This window comes from Lates calcarifer, linkage group LG1 (genome assembly GCF_001640805.2).
Source record: "Lates calcarifer isolate ASB-BC8 linkage group LG1, TLL_Latcal_v3, whole genome shotgun sequence".
Taxonomy (NCBI): Eukaryota; Metazoa; Chordata; class Actinopteri; family Centropomidae; genus Lates; species Lates calcarifer.
The window spans coordinates 18,501,802-18,521,538 of record NC_066833.1 but is presented as its reverse complement, the minus strand read 5'-3'; the positions used below and the strand labels follow the sequence as shown (position 1 = coordinate 18,521,538).

The window sequence follows — 19,737 nt, the reverse complement described above, 5'->3', positions numbered from 1 at the left end:
TAAAATCTCCTCCTTCCTTCTGCTGCGTGCCCTTACTGCGTTGACTGACGCACGAGCCTCGACATACGTTGACGTCCCTGCCGCGCCATCTTTAGAAACAGTGAACTCAACACTGAATGAAACTTAATTTTCGTCGTTTGTTGAGAACTGCCCGCTGTATGGAGTGATATCCTTATTTTTCCAGGTGGTGTGTTTTCGCATTATGAACGTTTTAGCGACACGTATGTAGCTGATACACTAAAATAGTTCGTGTTATATAGGGGGGTCCCTCTATATGATGTGACTGAGGCTAGGTGAGCTTGCTAATGCTAACACCAGGCCTGACGATGGACAGATCGAGACTGCTATGCGAAACCGTAACGTTGTAATCGGGATTGTGAGTGTGCAAGCGCAGACACTTGTAAGACGTGTCGAGAGTTAAGCTAACATTATTCTAAAAGTCAAAAACAAGCGAACATTAGCTCACCTAAATGTGATTATAATCACAGTAACGTTATTCTTATCATATATTGAAACTCCAGAGACTTACGGCCAACACATTCATCATCTCTTGTTGCTTCAAATTATTTTTTCTGTAGCATTTAAAGAAATCGTTCAGCTGGGCAGAGCTGTTAGGTGTGCAAAGTGTGCAGCCTCTTACATTTTCGCTTTTACTTGTCTCTGAATGATCTGTGTTCGTTCACCTGCAGGTGTTCGATCAGTTAGAGGTGATCATGGGAATCAAGGCTCGGCGCCCCCGGTGCTTCCTTGACATTGGAATCAGTAATGTGCTCGGTAAGAAGCAAACCTCACCTTTCCACCTGTTTTCTGATACATTCACTCAACTGTGAGTTAGTAGTGCAGCCTTGCAATAAATCCTAACTTCACGAGGGTTGTAAAGGTCACTTTTTGCTGAAGTTCTTGCAGAGGGATGTTACGTATATTATTGTCCTTTGGGAGGCTGTAGTTTGTAGTTTTGTTGTGCTGTTTTGTGTATTTAGTATTTAGTCTGCCCACATAGATATGAATGGGGTGAGCATTTTATTAATAAACATCTTCATTTCATGCAATGTAATACAGCACCACAAACTTAAGGCTCCAAAATGATTATAAAATTGGATCAGCACCTCTGTAATTAGTTTAAAATGAACTTGAACATGATTACCTCTATGACGGTAGGATTTATTGCAGGGAATTTGAATTAGACTGCATTCGTTTTGGCTGGGTGCACTAAGGTACTAACAACTGAGTGTAGGATTTCATCGCAGTTTAAATAAAAGTAAATTATTCTAACCCGTTGTCTCCTCACAGTCGGCAGAATCGTGGTGGAGTTGTTTTCAGACATCTGTCCCAAAACATGTGAAAACTTCAGATGTCTCTGCACAGGTGAATAGTGATTTTCCTTGAGGATACGCCAGGAAACATTTTTTTGTCAACACACAATCATGATAATTACTGTTGTTTCATCCAGGTGAGAAAGGCATCGGAAAGGGAACTCAGAAACCCCTGCACTACAAAGGATGTCTGTTCCATCGAATTGTAAAAGACTTCATGATTCAAGGAGGAGACTTCAGTGAAGGTGAGTTATTAAAGGTCGTGACCAATGTTCCCTCTAAGCTGCGCGCCTGCGCAATCGCACACTGCTCCCGCTTTCTCCGCTCACAGGCAGAATCTAATGTAATAATGAAAGCACCAATAAAGTTTGCATCAGCTTCGCAAAATCTGTTTGAATAACAAGCAATCAACATAAGATTTTTAACGCCAAAATCTCTCCTCCTGCTGCATCCTAGGGAACGGAAGAGGAGGCGAGTCCATCTATGGAGGCTTTTTTGAAGGTAAAGAGGCCACTGTCAGAGCTGTCAGTTGTTATCAAAACCAACTTTGGCTTCAAGATGGCAGTACAATCTTATCCTTTTCCCCCAGATGAAAGCTTTGCTGTTAAACACAACAAGGAGTACCTGCTGTCTATGGCCAACAGGGGCAAAGATACAAATGGGTCACAGTTTTTCATGTAAGCACTTCTCCTTTATTTTGTTGATTTGGTTTAATGTTAGTTCATTCTGTCATCCCTAAGCCTTCCAAATGATTAAATGTCTGTTTTTTCCTTGAACGGCTTGCTGTGACACTTCAGAACAACAAAACCCTCACCTCATCTGGATGGGTAATTTCTGCATGATTGCATCTGAAAATCTAACTCATTGCATATTGCACAATGTACACAATGTATCTCATAGCTAAAGCTCCACACCACTTTATCTTCTCAGTGTCCATGTGGTTTTTGGTCATGTGATCTCTGGCCAAGAGGTTGTTCAAACTATGGAGAGCCAGAAAACGGATCCTAACAGCAGACCATATGCCGATGTTAAAGTTTTGAATTGTGGAGAGCTCATCCCTAAATCTAAAGGTTAGTTTGTACAAAGCATTTTCAGTATTTACAAAATGAGTTTAAACTTCTGTCTTATTTTCTCCTGACATTGTCTGAAGAGACACAATTTTTAGACTTAATAAAGTGATGCTTGTAACACTCATACATATTTGTAGCGAAGAAGGATGAAAAAAAGAGAGAGCGAGCCTCCTCCAGTTCCAGCAGTAGCTCCAGCGACTCTGAAAGCTCCTCAGATTCCTCCTCTGAGTCTGAAGAATCTGAGAAAGAATCCAAGAAGCGGAAGAAGAAGGAAAAAAAGCTAAAAAAGAAACAGAGGAAGAAGGACAAGAAAAGGTACCTAATTTATTTTCACATTTTCACTGTTAACAGTGTGAACAAGAACCCAGTGTCTTTATTTTGAGCCACAATGTTTTGCCAGGTCGGAGGCTGAAAGTGCTGAAGAGAAGGAACAAGAGGAGTTGGTTACATCTACTGTACGTCCTGAAGAAATTCCGCCCATCCCAGAGAACCGATTCCTCATGAGGAGAAGTCCCCAGCAGGCAGTCCAGAAGTCAAAAGAGGAGCCTGAAAAGGATCAGAGAAATAAAGAGGAAAGGCCAAGAGAGAGGTTAGTCTGCTGGACAAGCATCCATTATATAATTTGTCTTCTTTGTTATACTTAACTGCCACTGTCAATTAATTTCCTTACTGTTTTTTTCCCCTAGTTCTGGCATAACATATAATTCTCAGTCAGCATATCACAGAAGACTGGTGATGACACGATCGGGCAGGAAGATAAAAGGCAGAGGTCCAAGGGTAGGTGGACTACAGCAACAAAAAGTTTTGTCACAGTTCATATTGTTGTCTAATGAGACTAGAATATATCAAACTGCTTTCCTATGGCAGTGAAGCCTAAAATGTAATTTCCCCATTTACAAACATTTTAATCGCAGTTTTGTAAGGTTTCTGTCCTGACCAGTGTTGTGTCCAGTCTGTATAGAACAGAGGTAAGCGCTTTGTCATTTCTCCCATCCAGAGATACCGGACTCCATCACGCTCTCGCTCAAGGTCCAGAGACCGATTTCGGCGTAGTGAAACTCCTCCACACTGGCGTCAGGAGCTGCAGCGGCAGAGGATGAGGGCAGTCACAGGAGAGCGCTGGATTAAGGGTGACAGGTAAGATGCCCTGACTTTGACTTATTAAAGGGTACGTAAACACACAGTTTCTAGCCGGTTTGCAGTGTGAATAGTTTAGAAAAATGTGTTTAAAGAAGAGTGATAGAGAGGGAGAGTAAGTAGTGATGTTTGTCTATAACAATGGTTCTGTCTATAATCTGAGACACTCCGCAAGCTTAGATCTTGGACCTTGAAGATTATGGGTGTATACTCAAGGGTCTGCTGCTGGCATTATTGTATACTATTGCTGTGTAGGTGCTGTGTGCTTTTGACAGTAGGGAAGCCCAGAAGACTTGCACTCATAAGGGGGAAAATTGACTTGCTGCATTATTTAAAAGGGGTTTGTTACCTGCTGTAGTAGGCTGTGTGTATCAGTGGTAGGAAAGGTATCCCTAAGCTGATGTAAGACACAAGCTTTATTTTGAAGCTGCACATATTCAAAGCCCAGATAAGATCAGTAAACCCGTCTGGTTCTTAGTAAAAGATTTGTACCCAAAAGGTTCTCCAACTTAGACTGTGGATGAAATGCGTATTCTGTCCATTCAGTCCATTCTGATACTTTTATATTTCAACTCAGTGTCATTAAACCGTGATAATATTGAACGAAAATGCATTATCTAAGTAAAATAAATTAAACATTTGTAAAACTGTTGAGCAGTTTGACTGCAACTTTCAGAGAATGTTGTCCAGAGTATATACATCATTAACCAATGAACACTTTGAAGTTATGATAGTTATGTCTGAAATCACATATTTCAACTCAGTGTCATTAAACCGTGATAATATTGAACGAAAATGCATTATCTAAGTAAAATAAATTAAACATTTGCTCTGCATTTTTCTTGTAACAGAGGAGACATGAATGAAGCCAAGGATGAGGCTGCTAAAGTTCCAAGAAGAGAGAGACGGGCCTCCAGCACAAAGCATGAAAAAACAGCTGAGGGTAAAAAAGACAAGAAATCTCGGTCACATAGATCCAAAAGCAAAGAAGAGGACGCTGTAGAGAAGGATGAGAAGCATAGCAAACACAAGGCAAAGAAACGAGATAAGTCTCAAAGTCGCAGTAAAAGCAGAGAAAAGAGTAGAAGGTCAAAAAGCAGAGAAAAGAGTCATAAACACAAAAGTGATGACAGGAGAGGTCGGTCTAGGAGCAAAGACCGAAACGCTAATAAGAAAGAAAAGGAATCAGAATCTGATCACAGTAAAGATAAAAATAAAGGCCAAGAGTCTGAGAAAAAGCATAAAGAGGACGCAAAAGGAAGAAATGGCGAGAGAACTAGGACAAAGTCTAAAAGCAAGGAAAGAACAACTTCAAAAGATGGCCGCAGATCAAGTAGCAGGAACAGGGATAGAGGTGGAAATGCAGCATCGAAAGACAAAGAAGAAAAACGAGAGAAAGACAGAGAGAGGGGCAGGGAATGTAGCAGGAGTCAGGACAGACGACGCAACAGTGACAGGGAGAATAAGAGGCAAGGAACATCCAGGGACAAGGAACATCGAACAAGAAGTCCAGACAGAAATAAGACTAGAGACTCGCACAGAAGCAGGCGCTCCAGAAGTAAGAGTAATAAGAGAGACCACAGCAAAGATCGATCATCTCATAGAAAAGACAAAGACAGAGAAGCTGCCAACCAAAGGAGGAGACGTAGCAGCAGTTCTGAGAGCGATAGAAATGAGAAAAGGAAGAGTCAAAAGAGCCCAGATTCCAAAAGAAGAGCAAAAAGTACCTCTAAATCCAAAGACAGAAAAAGTCCAGCCAGATCGAGACCAGATAGCACAAAAGGCAAAGACAGAAACGACAGCAAGAGGAATAAATCCAGCTCTAGCTCTAGCTCTGACAGTGACTGAGCCTGTGATGGTTTTTCCCTATTTTATACCCACATCACACCGAATATGCAGCCACAGCTTCCTGTCCACAGTGAGACATAGTTACATTCCTCATTCAGTGTGATAACTGTGATAACACCAATGAGAAATTACAGCACAGTATAACGGTGAACGAGAGGGAGAGAGGTTAATAGAGAAGAGCAGCAAAGAAAAGAACTCTAAACATTTCATTTAATTTCTCAAACGTAATTACAAACTCTCTAGCATCATGTGAACTTTGGCTGAACTGTGGACTGTGTTTTGGTACTGAATGGGGACTGTGGATTTGTTCCCCATTAACTATGTAACACTGTTGATGGGTAGCTGAAGCTGTGATTAGAGAAAAAGATTTGTGACTGACAAAGAAATTCACCCACTGCATTAACAGTGAGTATAAAATAAAAGTACCAGGTTTTCTTTTAATTGAGCAGAGTGACCAGAGGAAGTCAATTTGAGGGCAGGGTTGTTTTTTTTCCTCCAATTTCTGACTGTTTGTACAAAAAACAAAAACAACTTTAAGATTTTACTGCAACAGATCCTCTCCTTTTAAAAGTCTTTTCCCCTGAGGACATTTTCTACTGAAATTTGTTTTAATATTATTTAACACAGTTGGTTTTGGTGACGAGGAGCGTATCTAAGTTTGGCAAAACTCTGGTGTTTACTTGTCAAGTTATTTTTCCTACAGCAATCAATCTGGAGGAGATTCCTCATAATTTTTTGCATGTATGCTTATCCCTGTCAATGTTAGATGAAATATGTACATCCATGACTTTTTTTTTTTTGGTACATCCACAACCTTACTGTAATCCTGTTTGTTAATGAGGTTTTGAGATACCTCTGGATTTTTTTTTTTTTTTCTTGAAAGAAGTGTGATGTCATGCTGTAAGTACAACATAAATCAGTTTGTATAAACTGCGTTTTGTGCAAGTTGGTTTTAAGAAGATCTCAATTCAAGTGTAGAATGAATTAAAATGCTCAATTTGGATTTTAATCAGTTGTTTTAATATTCTGTAAATAGTGTTACAATTATAACACAAACAAAACATCACATTTATTTTCAGTTTTGAGGCCCAAACATTATTAGCATCCAAAATTATAGTAATAAACAGTGATTACATTATCATGGGAAACTGACACCGTATTGTTAACTGCTGTGGTAATTAATTTCTCGGATCAGTGTAAACCAGAGTCCATATTTTTAGCTCAGACGAGTCGTCATCTCTGCTTTGAGCAGCTAATGTGAAACATACACAGAACACTTTGTTGCCTGGTTAATTTCGAACAGTTTGTTCTGTTAAATGTTCTCACAATGTTTTGTGAACATTGACCACACGTATGATTTTTCTGAACATCACAGAAGCTCATTGCAGTGTTGGTAATAAACTGTTGAGCAGTTTGACTGCAACTTTCAGAGAATGTTGTCCAGAGTATATACATCATTAACCCAATGAACACTTTGAAGTTATGATAGTTATGTCTGAAATCACTCCCTATTTACTATCCTGCATAGAGCAGTGTGTACTGTGTGCCAGAGTAAAAATTATGCACCGCGTCCCAAATTCATTCAACAACCTAATTCTACACAGTATGTACAACATGCTAAATGTTACAGTATACTGTTGTAGCAGTTTGTATAAAAACTAACAGGAGCAGGAAATGGTCCATCGTCAGACGTCCATAACACTGTGACTCATGAATCTCACTGCTTCTTAACCTTCAGAAATGGAGAGCAAAATGTCTTTGTTGAGATTACTTAATTTTTTCCAAGATCTTTCTGGAGCTGTTTCACCATTCTCCACAAATCTTTTTACACTTGCCAGCTGTGAACAGTTCCTCCATTTCCTTTGGAGCCTGCTTAGATTTAGTGTGTAGTGTAGATTTGGGACACATTGGTAATCTCCATAACAACTGTTTTACAAGCATTCTGGAGTATTGTTGTGCCATCGGTAATGAGGTGACAGGAAATGAGGGGGAGACAGAGATAGAAGCAACAACCAATGACAAGTCCTCGTCTGGACATGAACCATGAACACTCTGGGTCATGGTTGGTGTCATCGCCTGGACCACCAGGGAAAAGTCACGAGATTCAACCTGTCAGGGATGATGCAAAATGATGACAGTTCAAGTGTCCAAAATCCCTATTTACTATTCACTATATTGCAAACTATTGAGTGTTATATACGGAGTAGTCAATGAGGGAGTGATTTCAGACAGCCTTGTCAAAGTATTATAAGAATGTTACTGAAACATTCAGTAAACTCAAAGATGGTAAACTCAGGCAAACACTCGGAACCAAAACTGCCAGCTGGGATTGAACTATGTAAGCCACGTAAAGCCAAGTCTCCTCTTTGCTTCTTGAATATCTACAGCTTCATTGAGCTTTTTAATGTTCTGGGTGGCACCAGAGACATATTTGGGCATCTGAGCCCCACTACGGTCCTGAACAAGGTAACTAGCCCTGACTCCACCAAAAACGGGACCAAGCCCTCCTCCAGTTCCTTCCCTCGCAGCTCTGCAAAGTGGAAACACGTTTCGCTGAGCGTCCGCTGCCGCACGGATGACCTGCTGTGAGTACTGCTGAAACTGGTTTTCCTCCTCAGCAGCAAGGTCTGTGTTCTTCCCCTCAAACTCATGTTCTTCTCTTCTCAGCTGCTGGGCCCTGGCAATCTTTTCAGCCTGTAAATGAAAAATTAAAATTAAATGGCAAAAGACTACTGCCAAACCAAAACTGTGGTTGAAATAGCCGTGACATTACCATCTGTGTGGCATTGAAGTCTTGCAGTTTTCTTTCATCTTCTCTGATCCTCTGAGCCTTCAGTTGTTGTTTCTCAGAAAATATTCTGTCAGCCTCTGTCTTGGCCTGAAGCGCGTCTCGGGTGCTCTGCAGCGCTGCTTGGTCCCTCTGCTCCTTTTCGCGTCTCTGATGAGGCACAGTTTGTGTTACAGGTGGGACAACGTTTTGTCAGCTGCATTTCATTGTAGCCAGAAAAAAATAAAACTGAAACAACTTCATTTAAAATGCGTAAGGAAATGTGTTAACAAAGGTTTTATGCTACGGTAACGGGACTTTGTTTATGTGTCATCAGATTCAGGATCTGAACTTATGTTACCATGAACTCTCTGTGTGCAGTGATCGCCTTCAACACTGCAGCCTTCTTTTCCTCCTCCTCCCTCTGCTGTTGTGCCTGCTTTGCATCCCGTTCAGCCACAGCCTTAGCGATCCTCTGCTCCTCGCTGACTGTTTGCTCCCGCTGTGTGTCTGTCAGTTTACTCATTATCCTCTCTCTCTGCATCTGGGCCTCTCTGAGGAATGGAAATCACTCACAAGCTCTCTGAGGTGTCGGGGCCAAGTGACTTAGTCTACATGAAGCTGGGTGAGGATCTGCTGGGTCTTACCTGAACAACTCGGTTTCTTTGTCTTTCCTTAACTTCATCATCTTTTGTTTTGCAGAGAGAAAAAGTTTTCTCTGCTGCTCCTCAGCCTCCTGTTTTTGAGTGTCTGCTGCTCTTATGAGGTCTCTATTGGCAAGGTGTTCCTGTAGATACAGAGAACACAGTAGTAAACTAAAAATACAAGTACTACATAACCTGTGTTGCTGAGACCCTACCAGGTGAGCTTGCAAAAGGCTCTTCTTCTGCTCTGTTTGTCTCTCTTCCTCCATTCTTTGCTCCCATTGAAAGAGTTCTCGAAGGCGTTGGATTTCCTCTCCGTCCTTCTTGTTCTCTGCCTTTTGTCGCTCTCTCAGCAATTCTATTTCCTTAATCCTTGAGAAAAGGAATCATATTCTTTCATGAAACAAAATATTTTTACCTTATTCTCAGATTGTAACTTGACAGAAACAGGGCTGTGTCATTATACTTCACTGCAGTGCTGTCATTCCACTTGTAAAAAAAAAAAAAAGTTTGCTCATAACTCTGGCAAGATGAAACAGATGCCACTGTGGCCTTGTCAAAGCTGGTCTGATGTGAAACTTACTGGTTTTTCAGGTCCTCAGCAACAGCCTGTCTCTCAAGCCTTCTCTGAAGCACTTTCTCCTGCTCCAGTCTAAGTGCTTCATCATCTCTGGCCTTTGCCACGTCCATGAATACCTTGTCCACATCTTTAGTGGCACTCTTTATTCTTTGCTTCAGCTCAATCTGAGCCTCCCTTTCCTTCAGCACTTCTGTCAGCAAGAGTGCACGCTGTGGAAGTAGTAAAAAACATTAATCACCCCACAATATCAATATAAAGCTTAATATGTACAAGCCGCAACAGCAGTGCTCACGTGTAATCCTTTGACTCGGTCGGATTGATAATACAGCTGAGTCTTGGCTTTTTCAATGGCCTCTTTACGCTTTTGCTCCTGGTATTTGGCCTCTTCTTTATCAATCAGTTTCTTCTTCTCTTCCTCAATCTGCTCCCGAATCCTCTTTGCCTCCAGCTTCTTTTGCCTCTGACCCTTTGATAACACACACAGTAAATTATCCTTTTGCTTTACCACAGGATATTGTGATTTCTGCAACGTCCCAAACACATCTGGAAACAGTAAAGCAAATAAAATCTGACAAAAGCCCTGTTGCAGGCAACTTACAGCGATGGTATTGGACCACAGTTTCACCACCTCTTTTGACTGCAGGTGCAGGGCCTCCCTCTGGTTCGCAGCCTCTCTCATTCGCTCCTTGTCTTTATTAACCCCGTTCAGTTCATCTTGAATCCTCAGCCATTCAGCCTTGCTTAAGACTGTGACTTTGTGGAGATCAGGCGGCTGGATCATCCTGCTGGCTTCCTCTGCCGGAGACACTGTCAAAAATATCCCCAGAGAGGCCTCATGAAAATTGAACACTACATCCAGAGCACAGTATCTTTATGGGAACTGAGAAAATTTACTGTCAATTTGCATCATTTGGTTAGCAGAGGACTGTGCAGGTGAATAATTCAAAATAAAGTACAATATAAAATGCTTTTCTGCAGAAAGTTATTCATTTCCTCCGTGTTAAAAAAGTGTTTAAGAGCTGCTATGTATTAAACACTGGCTGGTTTGTGTCTATATAAGTGGCGCCATAGCTACCACTGAGCACACTGAGGTCATGTCCCCTGTGTTGTCTGTAAGATTTTGTGGATTTTAATGAGTGGATCAGTTTATATTCTGTAATGAGCTGTAAGTTTGAATACAATGACAGATATGTGGTTTTCATGGGATAATATGGGATCAAATGTGAACGTGTCTTCCAACATTATAAACTTGCATTTACATTAAATATGGCCAACACCTATAGACTAAAGTGATATCATCTTGTCTTTGTTTTTCGTTTGGTGAGTTATTTATTTATTTTTTTTTTTATTTATTTATTTTACGTTTTTTGATATTAAATTGGTTTAAACTGGGACTGTACACACAATAGTAAATGCAGATTGTGTAGAAGGCTTTAAAACAGCATGAAAGATTACAGTAATGAAGAAAAGGGGGGAAATTAAAAACGATCAGGAAACTTGGACAAACAAATACACCATTGTACAGGAAGGTTGCTTTCTTTCAAAAACGGACTACATGTCTGCGTGTAGACATGACAATGAAATGTTTTCGGAGCTGCTCTGACACTGTTCAGCATTTTACTCGTGATTCTTATGCATTTCTTGGTTAATATTACACTGCTATCACGATGCCTGTAAGTAAAAACAAATAGCTGCCATCAATAAGGTTAAAACTCATGTTTCTTTAGCTCTCACCACTTTTACCGGATCCTCTCCGTCGGCCGTGCTCAACCACCGAGGTCATTTGTATAAAATATATTCGCTCACAATTTAATTAAAAAATAATACTGCGAAATAAAACAGCTGATACGGAAACTTTAACTGTGGCTAACGGCACATACACACAGCTGTGACAGTCTGAATTTGTTGCGCTGTAACCAGGCAACGGCTGAACCAATCTGAAGCCGTTCCGCTGATTAACGACAGGTGGCGCTGTGTGTTACTAAACATATTCACCTTTGAATGTGACACCATCTACCTGTTTGTTTGTTGTTGTTTTTTTACCTTCACACACACACACACACACACACACACACACACACACACATATATATTTTTCTTTTTTTCCCTTTTCCAGCGTATGCAGCTGGCCCCACAAAGGGTCCCTGAAAGCTCCATTCTCACTGTGAGTCAAATTAAATTTGTACTAATGTGATTAAAATGCGTCCAGCTGTGCACCACTGCAGCATGAACTGATATGATAAAGACCTTAAAGTGGGCCCTTCTTCGTTATCATATCATATCATATTGAGACCATATCTCAAAGAAGAAACCTTTGTTATTAAAGTTTTGTGATTATACGTTGTAGCCTATATTCCTAAATTAAAGTGTTTAATCAAATAACCACACACCTAACTTGGAGCAGGGTTTTATTACATTATATTGCACAGACAGTGGGAGGAACAGGACCCTCCTAGCAGGTTAATTTGGATTCATGGAACCAAACTGTGTTTACTCAGCTCCAATCCATCACATCTGGTCAAGAGTCACACAGCTCATTCTGATACTGATTCTTCACAAAAACAAATGACATACATTTTGAAATCTAGGTAAAGGTAAAGGTAAAGCAGTGATAGCCATGTTTAAAAAACTACTGAGCCAACACTGAGATAACAGGGCTGTCATGTGCAGCCTAATGAGTCAGGTGATGAACAGTGTCTGTTGAATTAAGACTGAAAAAAAAGGAAAAGAAGAAGGAATGAACTCGCCTGACCGGACAGACTGTTAAATGGAAGAAGGTTGATGTTCTATGAAGGGATTCTAACAAAGTATTTCTGTTGTATTTCAACAAAAAAACACATATACTGCATAAATGAATTGTGTGTGTGAGTTTATGGTGATAACAGGTATATTCATTTTATACTTCTGGATACTTTGAGTCCACTACTTTTCAGTGGGAAATATTGGACTTGGATATTGGACACTACAAGTGTTTGACCCTAACCCCTAATCTTAACTAGCAGATTACACTGCATACAACTGTATCTTCTGGTATAGATTATACAGTTACATACAAAAGTTTGGCACCCCCTGAGCAAATTCCATATTTTGCTGATTTTTGAAGCGAAAAGAAATAAATAGAAACCCCTCAGCAAACTGTTACTTGTTATGTTATATACTATAAAAACTGGAGGTGTTGGGGTGGAATTAAGCAGTAAGTGTGACATGTGCAAGTGCAGAGGTCTCTACTTGTAGTAAACCAAAAATAAAATGACTCTCAGCTGAAGTTCATGAAATAAAAAGTAAGAGTGCATTAACACTTGAAGAAAGCCTAATTTTTAAGATCTGTTTAATGATTCAGTGACTTCAAAGATCTATAAATGTAATTTCCTTATAAAACCTATAAAAAATCTATAACATATGATGCACAGCTACAGATTAAATTACTTATAAAGTCATAAAAACTGCGTCTTTTCCAGCCAGCTCTGCATTAAAACGTTGCTTTCGTGTTAATGTATCAGTAACAATAACCCACTAAATAAAGTAAATATAATGCAGCCCCTGTATAATTTCACTGCAACGTATACATATACATACATATAATATTGATAATATCTCCGTACTTTAACATAAGTAACATTTTAAATGCAAGACTCGCCTAAATAAGAACAGAATTATTATTTCTCTTGTCTTGTGTTTTACTGGTTTCCAGTGCGGACGATGGCCTCCAGTCCGCACGCAGCTACGTCAGAGCAGGAGATGCACGGGAGGCGGGTTTACTTTGAAAGGGGGCCGTCTTAAACCCGAGATAACCATTCAAAACCAACAGAGGGAAAGCAACTCCCCGTGTCCATCACTTCACCAAGGCACAATAAACCACTCAACACAAGTTACCCACTAGACAGCAACCCGGAGAGAGAAACCCAAGATGGCCCCGATCTCCATCAAGACTGTGTTAGTCAGTGAAAGTGTTGACCCTCGCTGCAGGGCGATTCTGGAGGAAAATGGCATCCGAGTTACGGAGAAACAGAATATGAAAAAGGATGAATTGATCGCGGAGATAAAGGTAAGACTGGCACCTTGTGTTGTGCAATTGCTTTCACGTGCACCGGCTTGTCTTTTTTACGCAACAGACGTTCTTGAATCATGTAAAAAAAAAAAAAAAAAAAAAAAGGTGTAGTCGCTTTATCGACATAATATTTTACACGCTGTTGTGATTTGCCACTACAGTTGTACAGGGGAAGTGTTTTAAAAGGCGGAAATCAAATTGCACCTATAATTTTCTTTCATTCAAAGTTTAATATAAAGTGTGTGTACTTTGACTCTAGACTCTAAAATGTCATTGAACCTGACACGTTTTTTTTCCTTCTTTACCGGGCCTGAGGTGCGATCATTGATTCCTAGCTTAGTACCGCCCCATGAGAAGCTGATGCAACTCATCCCTGACTTTGCCGGTGGTGCTCCCATCACTGACTTCCACACACAGCAGCAGCTTGGCAGCTCTTATCACAGCCTGAGCACGCAACACAGCCAAATATTTGCTTTGCACTAATTCGATTAGTCAGATTAGAAATGGTGGACTGCATTGGAACTGTTCTCATACAAACTAAATGGATTGTATTGCTCTGCAGGGCCGGATTTATTGATTGGCTGTTGGGCAAAAATGGAATATGGGCTCCTCAGCTTACTTTCAATTAGACCAAGACCCTTCTTTTTACCCAGTCTTGGTCCAATTCTTGAGTTGCATTGACAGCTTTCACCACCAGCCTGGACAAAGCCGTAACTAACCAGGCAAACGCGCCAGAGGTTTTTGGTTTGAGGTTAGATGCGAAATCACCTTTAATTTCCAGTAACATGAGTAGACAAAAACTTATTCGGACTACTGTATCTGCCATGTACACTAACATTAAGTGAGCAATTTACAGTAGTTTGTATTGAACAAAGAACCACAAAGTAACTGACACATATTGAGTCTGTGGCCCTGCAGGTTTGGGATCACAGTGCAACTTGCTGCTTTTCATAACTGCTAATCCAGCCTCTCTCACCATCCTAGGACTATGATGGCCTTGTGGTTAGGTCTGCAACTAAGGTAACAGCTGATGTTATCAATGCTGCTGATAATCTCAAAATCATTGGGAGAGCTGGGACCGGTGTGGACAATGTGGATGTTGATGCTGCCACCAAAAAGGGTATTATTGTCATGAAGTAAGTCTGCAGAGTATACACACATTTAACTTATGGTGCGGTTTCAATATAATGTACCATCCATTAACTGTGGACTGTTTTCTCCAGCACTCCAAGCGGAAACACGATCAGTGCCGCAGAGCTGACATGTGCCCTGTTGATGAGCCTCTCAAGGCAAGATGAGTCGTGTTTTTCAGAGCTATTGTCAACATGCTCAGTCTTTATTTACTCAAGTAAACTCCATTTAATGTGTCCATCTGTTTTCAGAAATGTGCCTCAAGCTGCGATGTCGATGAAACAAGGGAACTGGGATCGCAAAAAGGTAAGCCAAGATTTTGGTTCACCCCCGTTTGCGGTTTGAAAGACTGTGTTTGCAGTCAGCATACAAAGCAATTTACTGTTGCGTGGTCGACTCCATTGTTCACCCAGTCGGCAGTAATCAGATGCGACATTTGGATCTATTCAGTTTTGGATTTCGAAGGCAGGGTCATTGTTGTGTTTCTAATTTTTACAGTTCATGGGTGCAGAGCTATACGGCAAAGTGCTTGGAATAGTTGGACTTGGAAGAATAGGCAAAGAAGTCGCTTCAAGAATGCAGTCGTTTGGCATGAAGGCAAGTAAAGAGGTTTGACAAAACACATCTCTCAGCAGTTAATTATTCTGTAATATTAAGGAGATATTCTTTCTTGTCAGACTATCGGCTATGATCCAATCACTCCTCCTGAGGTGTCAGCGAGCTGGGGGGTGGAGCAAATGTCCCTGGAGCAGCTTTGGCCCCAGTGTGACTATATCACAGTCCACACTCCTCTAATGCCCTCTACTGTTGGTGAGTTTTCCTCAGGTTCTCCCCGCTGAGCTGCAGTATCACTAAGATGTTGGCTGATTACATGGCTGTCGCACAATGTACTTGTGGGTTGTGGAATTTATTTCTCAGATGTGTTCTTTGTGTCCAAGGTCTGCTTAACGATGAAACGTTTGCTAAATGCAAGAAAGGAGTAAAGGTCGTGAACTGTGCACGAGGAGGTATCATCGATGAGGCTGCTCTCCTCAGAGCTTTGGAGTCCGGGCAGTGTGGAGGAGCAGGGCTCGACGTCTTTGTCGAGGCAAGATCACAGCCTCCTTTGTCACACAACAATCTGATGACAGCAGTTTGCTTTTACAAATCAGGTTGTGTCTTTTAGTCACCAATGAGTATTAATAATGGAGATGTTGTAACATCTTACTTTGTGTTTATCTTTGGCTACAGGAGCCACCTAAGGACCGCTCACTGGTGGACCATCCCAATGTTATCAGCTGTCCTCACCTGGGAGCCAGTACCAAGGAGGCTCAGGCGCGCTGTGGGGAGGACATCGCCCTGCAGATTGTGGACATGGTGAAGGGAGAGAGACTGGTGGGAGCAGTAAGTTCAACTGAGTGTTCTCTCACCTTTTTAAAGAAAGGACTTCTAAGAATTTGAGTTTTGTTGTTGCAAAACATATAGCACTTCCATGAAGTTGGGGCATTTGTAAGAGACACTTAAAAAAAAAAAACTGGACAAAATGAGTGTAGCAGAGCCTTAGGAAATCCTGACCTTTAGTCCCTACAATGGGTAAAGCACCAAAAATCATGAGTCAGTCGCTTTCAGTGATGAAATGAAAGCTCTTTACAACTTTTCCCACATTGTTTTCAAACTCAGCACTGCCAGTTTGTAACCACTTTCTGGAAAATTTATCTCCGAACACAAGCTGATGGCATTTTTAGAGCCACAGAGAACATTATGCTACTGTTTTCTCAGGCTGAGTTGTCATCCTGTTCTTTGTGTGTTTGTGTTATATTCACTGTGTATTTCTTTTCCTAAAGCTATTGCAGGTAAAGGTAACAACCTCACGATGAAATAGTTGATGAATACGTAAGACACTGACTCTCACTTTCCTTTAATGGTAAAATAATCTGATATGGTGGTCTGGGTTAGCAACATTACACAAGAAGCTTGTGCGAGCATGAAGTTTCACTGTTCTACACGTTCTGCAAGCAAAAACAAAGGCATTATATAAATGCAGCTTTGCACTCTTAGTTTGTCATATTTTTGTAATAATTTGATGATTTTATAATCAAGTTTTTGCCTATTTTATTTGAAGCAAAAATCCATTGTCCATGACATTTCTAGCAGTAAGGCAAATCTACTTAAAAGTAAACAGTTAGGAGAGATTAAGCTGAAGTAAAGGGAAAAACAGTATTTACACAGATAAAAATACTACTTCAGTTCTAGTAGCTAAATCTAAATTGCCAGGTTGTATCTTCCTCCACCCCATCCAACTCGCAGCCTACCTAACCTATTACTTTCTGTTTTGTCATATGTGATACATGCAGCAGCTTCAAACAACATCATCTGCCCCAGGCTACATAATAACATGCATGTTCTCATCTAAAATAAGATTTTATATCAACATTCTTTCAAAATTATATCAGCTTCACCCTAAAATGTCATGATCCAGTGAACTGTCATTAACCTGCGCTATCTGGGCTTAAGGGCTTGTTGCTCTGACAACAGCTCCAGATAAATTTTAAACCACCTTCAAAGAACCAGAAAAACCCAGACTCCTGTCAAATCATTAACAATCTAATCTGCATAACTCAGTCATCCACGTACAAAGAGTTGGGTTCAATTATGAAAACACTGCACTCTTCATTGCTGTGAATAATAAAAGAATGATTATTAGGTTGTGCATAGTGTTAAAGCATCAACTCTTAAAACCTGCCATCGCATTCAGTTCACAAACCCACTCTGACTCTGCGTCTTTTCCCTTGTAGGTAAACGCGCAGGTTTTGGCGAGCACCTTCTCTCAGGAATCTCACGAACTGATTAAACTCGGAGAGGCTGTTGGAGCTGTGCTGCAATCGTGCACCGCTTCAAAGAAACCATTCAGTCAGATCCAAATAACCACTCTAGGTAAAACTACCAGTCTAACCAGTTAATTGTTGAACCTGATGGGGGTCAAATCACATGGCAGTAATACTGCAGTGGTGGGGTTTCTCCCCCTAGTGGTGTAATTGTGAAACAGGCAGTATGTTTGACAGTGGCTGGACAGCTGTGCGTAAGCTTTGGTAGAAGATTATGACAATGCAGTCACTTCTGTTTATGTCTTGACAGCTTTTTCTAAAAATGTGCTATTATGTTTATATATGTTTAACTTAATTTCAGCAGTGGCAGTTAACACAATGCACTGTTTTCTACAAACCAGGTGACTGCATGAAGTCCTCCACTGGTTACATGACTTCAGCAGTGATGGTTGGACTGCTGAATCAAGAATCTGGCTGCTGCCCAAACCTCATCAACGTACTGAGCCTAGCCAAGGAGTCTGGAATCACGGTACAACATCAGTTCATTGTGACAAATGCCACATGACAGTAAGGGCCGCGTGTCCGTAGAGAATACTGATATTGTGCATGTGAACTGACTCTGCAGGTAAACCAAGCCCACTGTGCATCTGACAGCACTGCTGGAGTGTGCAGGGTGGAGATCCTGGCCAACGGCTGCGGCTACAAAGCCAGTGGTTCAGTTCAAGGTGGTGTGCCGGTCCTGCTGGAGCTGAGTGACAGCGTTTTCAGACAACCGGTCTCTCTCGTTGGGAATCTGCTGTTCTTCAAAGCCTCTGCGAGTCCTCAGCTCCTGTCCTCAGTGGCTGGTGAGATGCTTTGAACCTAGATTTGTTAAAGGGGAAAGTCAGTCGTTTTTCTCTGTATTGACACACTTTTGATAGATTCGTGTTGAGGACCCAACCTGTCAGTGGACAGTGGAGAAATACAGTTTCTTAACCATGAAACGTGATTCAGGACTGTCAAATTATGACCGTAGCCTTCTCAAAGATCACGCAGATGCAGTATAATGCTGGCACTGGCACAGAGTGCAGACATAATGGGTTTTTTGTTTAATTTTAAAGCCACTGAAGGGGAGATTTAAGTGATCTTTGGGGATCAGGTAGAAAATGGTCTGAGTAATGTCTGTAAAACTAAAGCATACATTGCTGTTAGCAAATCCAAAAGCTATAAGCCTGCCTTGTTTTATGGCACTGTTGTTTTTTTCTTAAACTTTTCCATTTAACTGAAAAATGGCACTGAGTTATGACTTCTAACGACTAAATAACAGAGTTTCCCTAAGGTATTTTTTCTCTGCTTTAATTCACACCTACTTTCTCTTTTCGATTGTTTTTTGTTTAGGACTGCTGGCCACAGAGGGAGTGGAGATTGAGTCTTTCAGTGCTCCCTCAGAGCGCACCGGGGATCTGTGGTATTGTGTGGGGGTGTCCTCTCTCCTACGAGACCTCAGCATCTTGAAGCCGTTGGTTAAGGAGGCCGCGCAGCTCGCCGTTTAAGTGACAGCAGCAAAACTTGCACAGTGCTAGGATAACGTTCAGTATCTGAAAATCTTAACACGTTCAAGAGTCTAATATAATTGATCTGCCTTGGTCTTAGTGTTTACAGCTAACAACTTGTTTAGAAGTTGAACACTTGTTGTTTAAAACTGGCATTTTGATAACATTCCAGTGTTTAGATGGATTACAAACGCTTTGTTGAAGTGAAACTAAGTGAAATGTTTCTATCTCACGTGCTGTTTGTTTTGTCGTTTGACCATTTCAAAGCAGAGATGTAAAATAAAACACGCTTACTAAGAACAGTGCAAGAACAACTTCTTTTTTTAATTCAGTGAGATTTTACACTGTTTTATGTTTTTATGCAAAACAATCTCATAATATGATGCATCATTTAAAAAAAATACTCAACACTATAAAGTAGTAAGACCTTATGCAACCCACATCACCAACATGAACAATATGTAAAATACTGTACACAAATGTACCCATCTGAAATGTCCCATTCTTCAGACTGTTCTTCACATTTAAATACATTTTACTGATACTTAAGTTCACATTTGTGTGACTATGCATTTAGTTTAAGTAGTCTACTGTATTTCAAGACCACCTATTTTTACTCTCTTGCTTGAAATTCATTCAAATTTACTCTTAAAGACGCCACAAATGTATCACTATGTAAAAATACCCCATTACAAGTATGAGCCCTGCATTCAAAATCCTACTTGAATAAATGTACAGAAGTATTAGCAGCTAAATGTACTTACTAAAATATAAAATGTAAAATGTAAAAGTACTTGGCCTCTGTGATTAATATGTTATTATATATATTATTTTTAGATAGCCAAAACAGGTCAGTGTGTAAG

The 19,737-nt window shown here is 40.6% G+C and overlaps 3 protein-coding genes across 4 annotated transcripts; 2 read left to right on the top strand and 1 right to left on the bottom strand.

Moving 5' to 3' along the window:
- Positions 1 to 43: 43 nt before the first annotated feature.
- Positions 44 to 6,377, top strand: ppig (peptidylprolyl isomerase G (cyclophilin G)). Its single transcript, XM_018684757.2, has 13 exons — positions 44 to 184; positions 690 to 774; positions 1,291 to 1,365; positions 1,451 to 1,558; positions 1,770 to 1,814; positions 1,903 to 1,990; positions 2,111 to 2,140; positions 2,244 to 2,383; positions 2,521 to 2,698; positions 2,784 to 2,972; positions 3,070 to 3,160; positions 3,381 to 3,520; positions 4,372 to 6,377. Exons 2-13 carry the CDS (start codon positions 714 to 716, stop codon positions 5,366 to 5,368), a joined length of 2,142 nt encoding a protein of 713 aa, XP_018540273.1. The 5' UTR covers positions 44 to 184; positions 690 to 713; the 3' UTR covers positions 5,369 to 6,377.
- cfap210 (cilia and flagella associated protein 210) lies at positions 6,198 to 11,264 on the bottom strand. Of its 2 annotated transcripts, XM_018684761.2 has the most exons (9): positions 11,094 to 11,264; positions 9,958 to 10,166; positions 9,652 to 9,825; positions 9,363 to 9,568; positions 8,995 to 9,151; positions 8,783 to 8,922; positions 8,497 to 8,689; positions 8,142 to 8,306; positions 6,198 to 8,062 (listed from the first exon to the last, which is right to left on the bottom strand). In XM_018684761.2, the coding sequence occupies exons 1-9, from the start codon at positions 11,140 to 11,142 to the stop codon at positions 7,703 to 7,705; spliced, it is 1,653 nt and encodes a 550-aa protein (XP_018540277.1). In that variant the 5' UTR covers positions 11,143 to 11,264; the 3' UTR covers positions 6,198 to 7,702. The 2 variants fall into 2 exon arrangements, with proteins under 2 accessions (XP_018540277.1, XP_018540275.1); XM_018684759.2 differs by having other exon boundaries at positions 8,783 to 9,151.
- A 1,899-nt stretch (positions 11,265 to 13,163) lies between these two features.
- Positions 13,164 to 19,174, top strand: phgdh (phosphoglycerate dehydrogenase). The gene is made up of 12 exons (XM_018684813.2): positions 13,164 to 13,404; positions 14,392 to 14,543; positions 14,631 to 14,696; positions 14,790 to 14,844; positions 15,037 to 15,135; positions 15,216 to 15,348; positions 15,477 to 15,625; positions 15,769 to 15,921; positions 17,313 to 17,451; positions 17,744 to 17,871; positions 17,968 to 18,187; positions 18,720 to 19,174. The coding sequence occupies exons 1-12, from the start codon at positions 13,267 to 13,269 to the stop codon at positions 18,872 to 18,874; spliced, it is 1,587 nt and encodes a 528-aa protein (XP_018540329.1). The 5' UTR covers positions 13,164 to 13,266; the 3' UTR covers positions 18,875 to 19,174.
- The last annotated feature ends 563 nt before the right edge of the window (positions 19,175 to 19,737 follow it).

Bases quoted from the DNA above. Each gene is read 5' to 3' on its own strand.
- ppig (XM_018684757.2), top strand. From the start codon at position 714: ATGGGAATCAAGGCTCGGCGCCCCCGGTGCTTCCTTGACATTGGAATC. The intron at 2,699-2,783 runs GTACCTAATTTA...ATGTTTTGCCAG, and splicing joins AGGAAGAAGGACAAGAAAAG to GTCGGAGGCTGAAAGTGCTG. The intron at 3,161-3,380 runs GTAGGTGGACTA...TCTCCCATCCAG, and splicing joins TAAAAGGCAGAGGTCCAAGG to AGATACCGGACTCCATCACG.
- cfap210 (XM_018684759.2), bottom strand. From the start codon at position 11,142: ATGACCTCGGTGGTTGAGCACGGCCGACGGAGAGGATCCGGTAAAAGT. The intron at 10,167-11,093 runs GTGAGAGCTAAA...TATTTTTGACAG, and splicing joins GAGAGGATCCGGTAAAAGTG to TGTCTCCGGCAGAGGAAGCC. The intron at 8,307-8,496 runs GTAACATAAGTT...GTGCCTCATCAG, and splicing joins CTGCACACAGAGAGTTCATG to AGACGCGAAAAGGAGCAGAG.
- phgdh (XM_018684813.2), top strand. From the start codon at position 13,267: ATGGCCCCGATCTCCATCAAGACTGTGTTAGTCAGTGAAAGTGTTGAC. The intron at 15,136-15,215 runs GCAAGTAAAGAG...CTTTCTTGTCAG, and splicing joins TGCAGTCGTTTGGCATGAAG to ACTATCGGCTATGATCCAAT. The intron at 15,922-17,312 runs GTAAGTTCAACT...TTTCCCTTGTAG, and splicing joins GAGAGAGACTGGTGGGAGCA to GTAAACGCGCAGGTTTTGGC.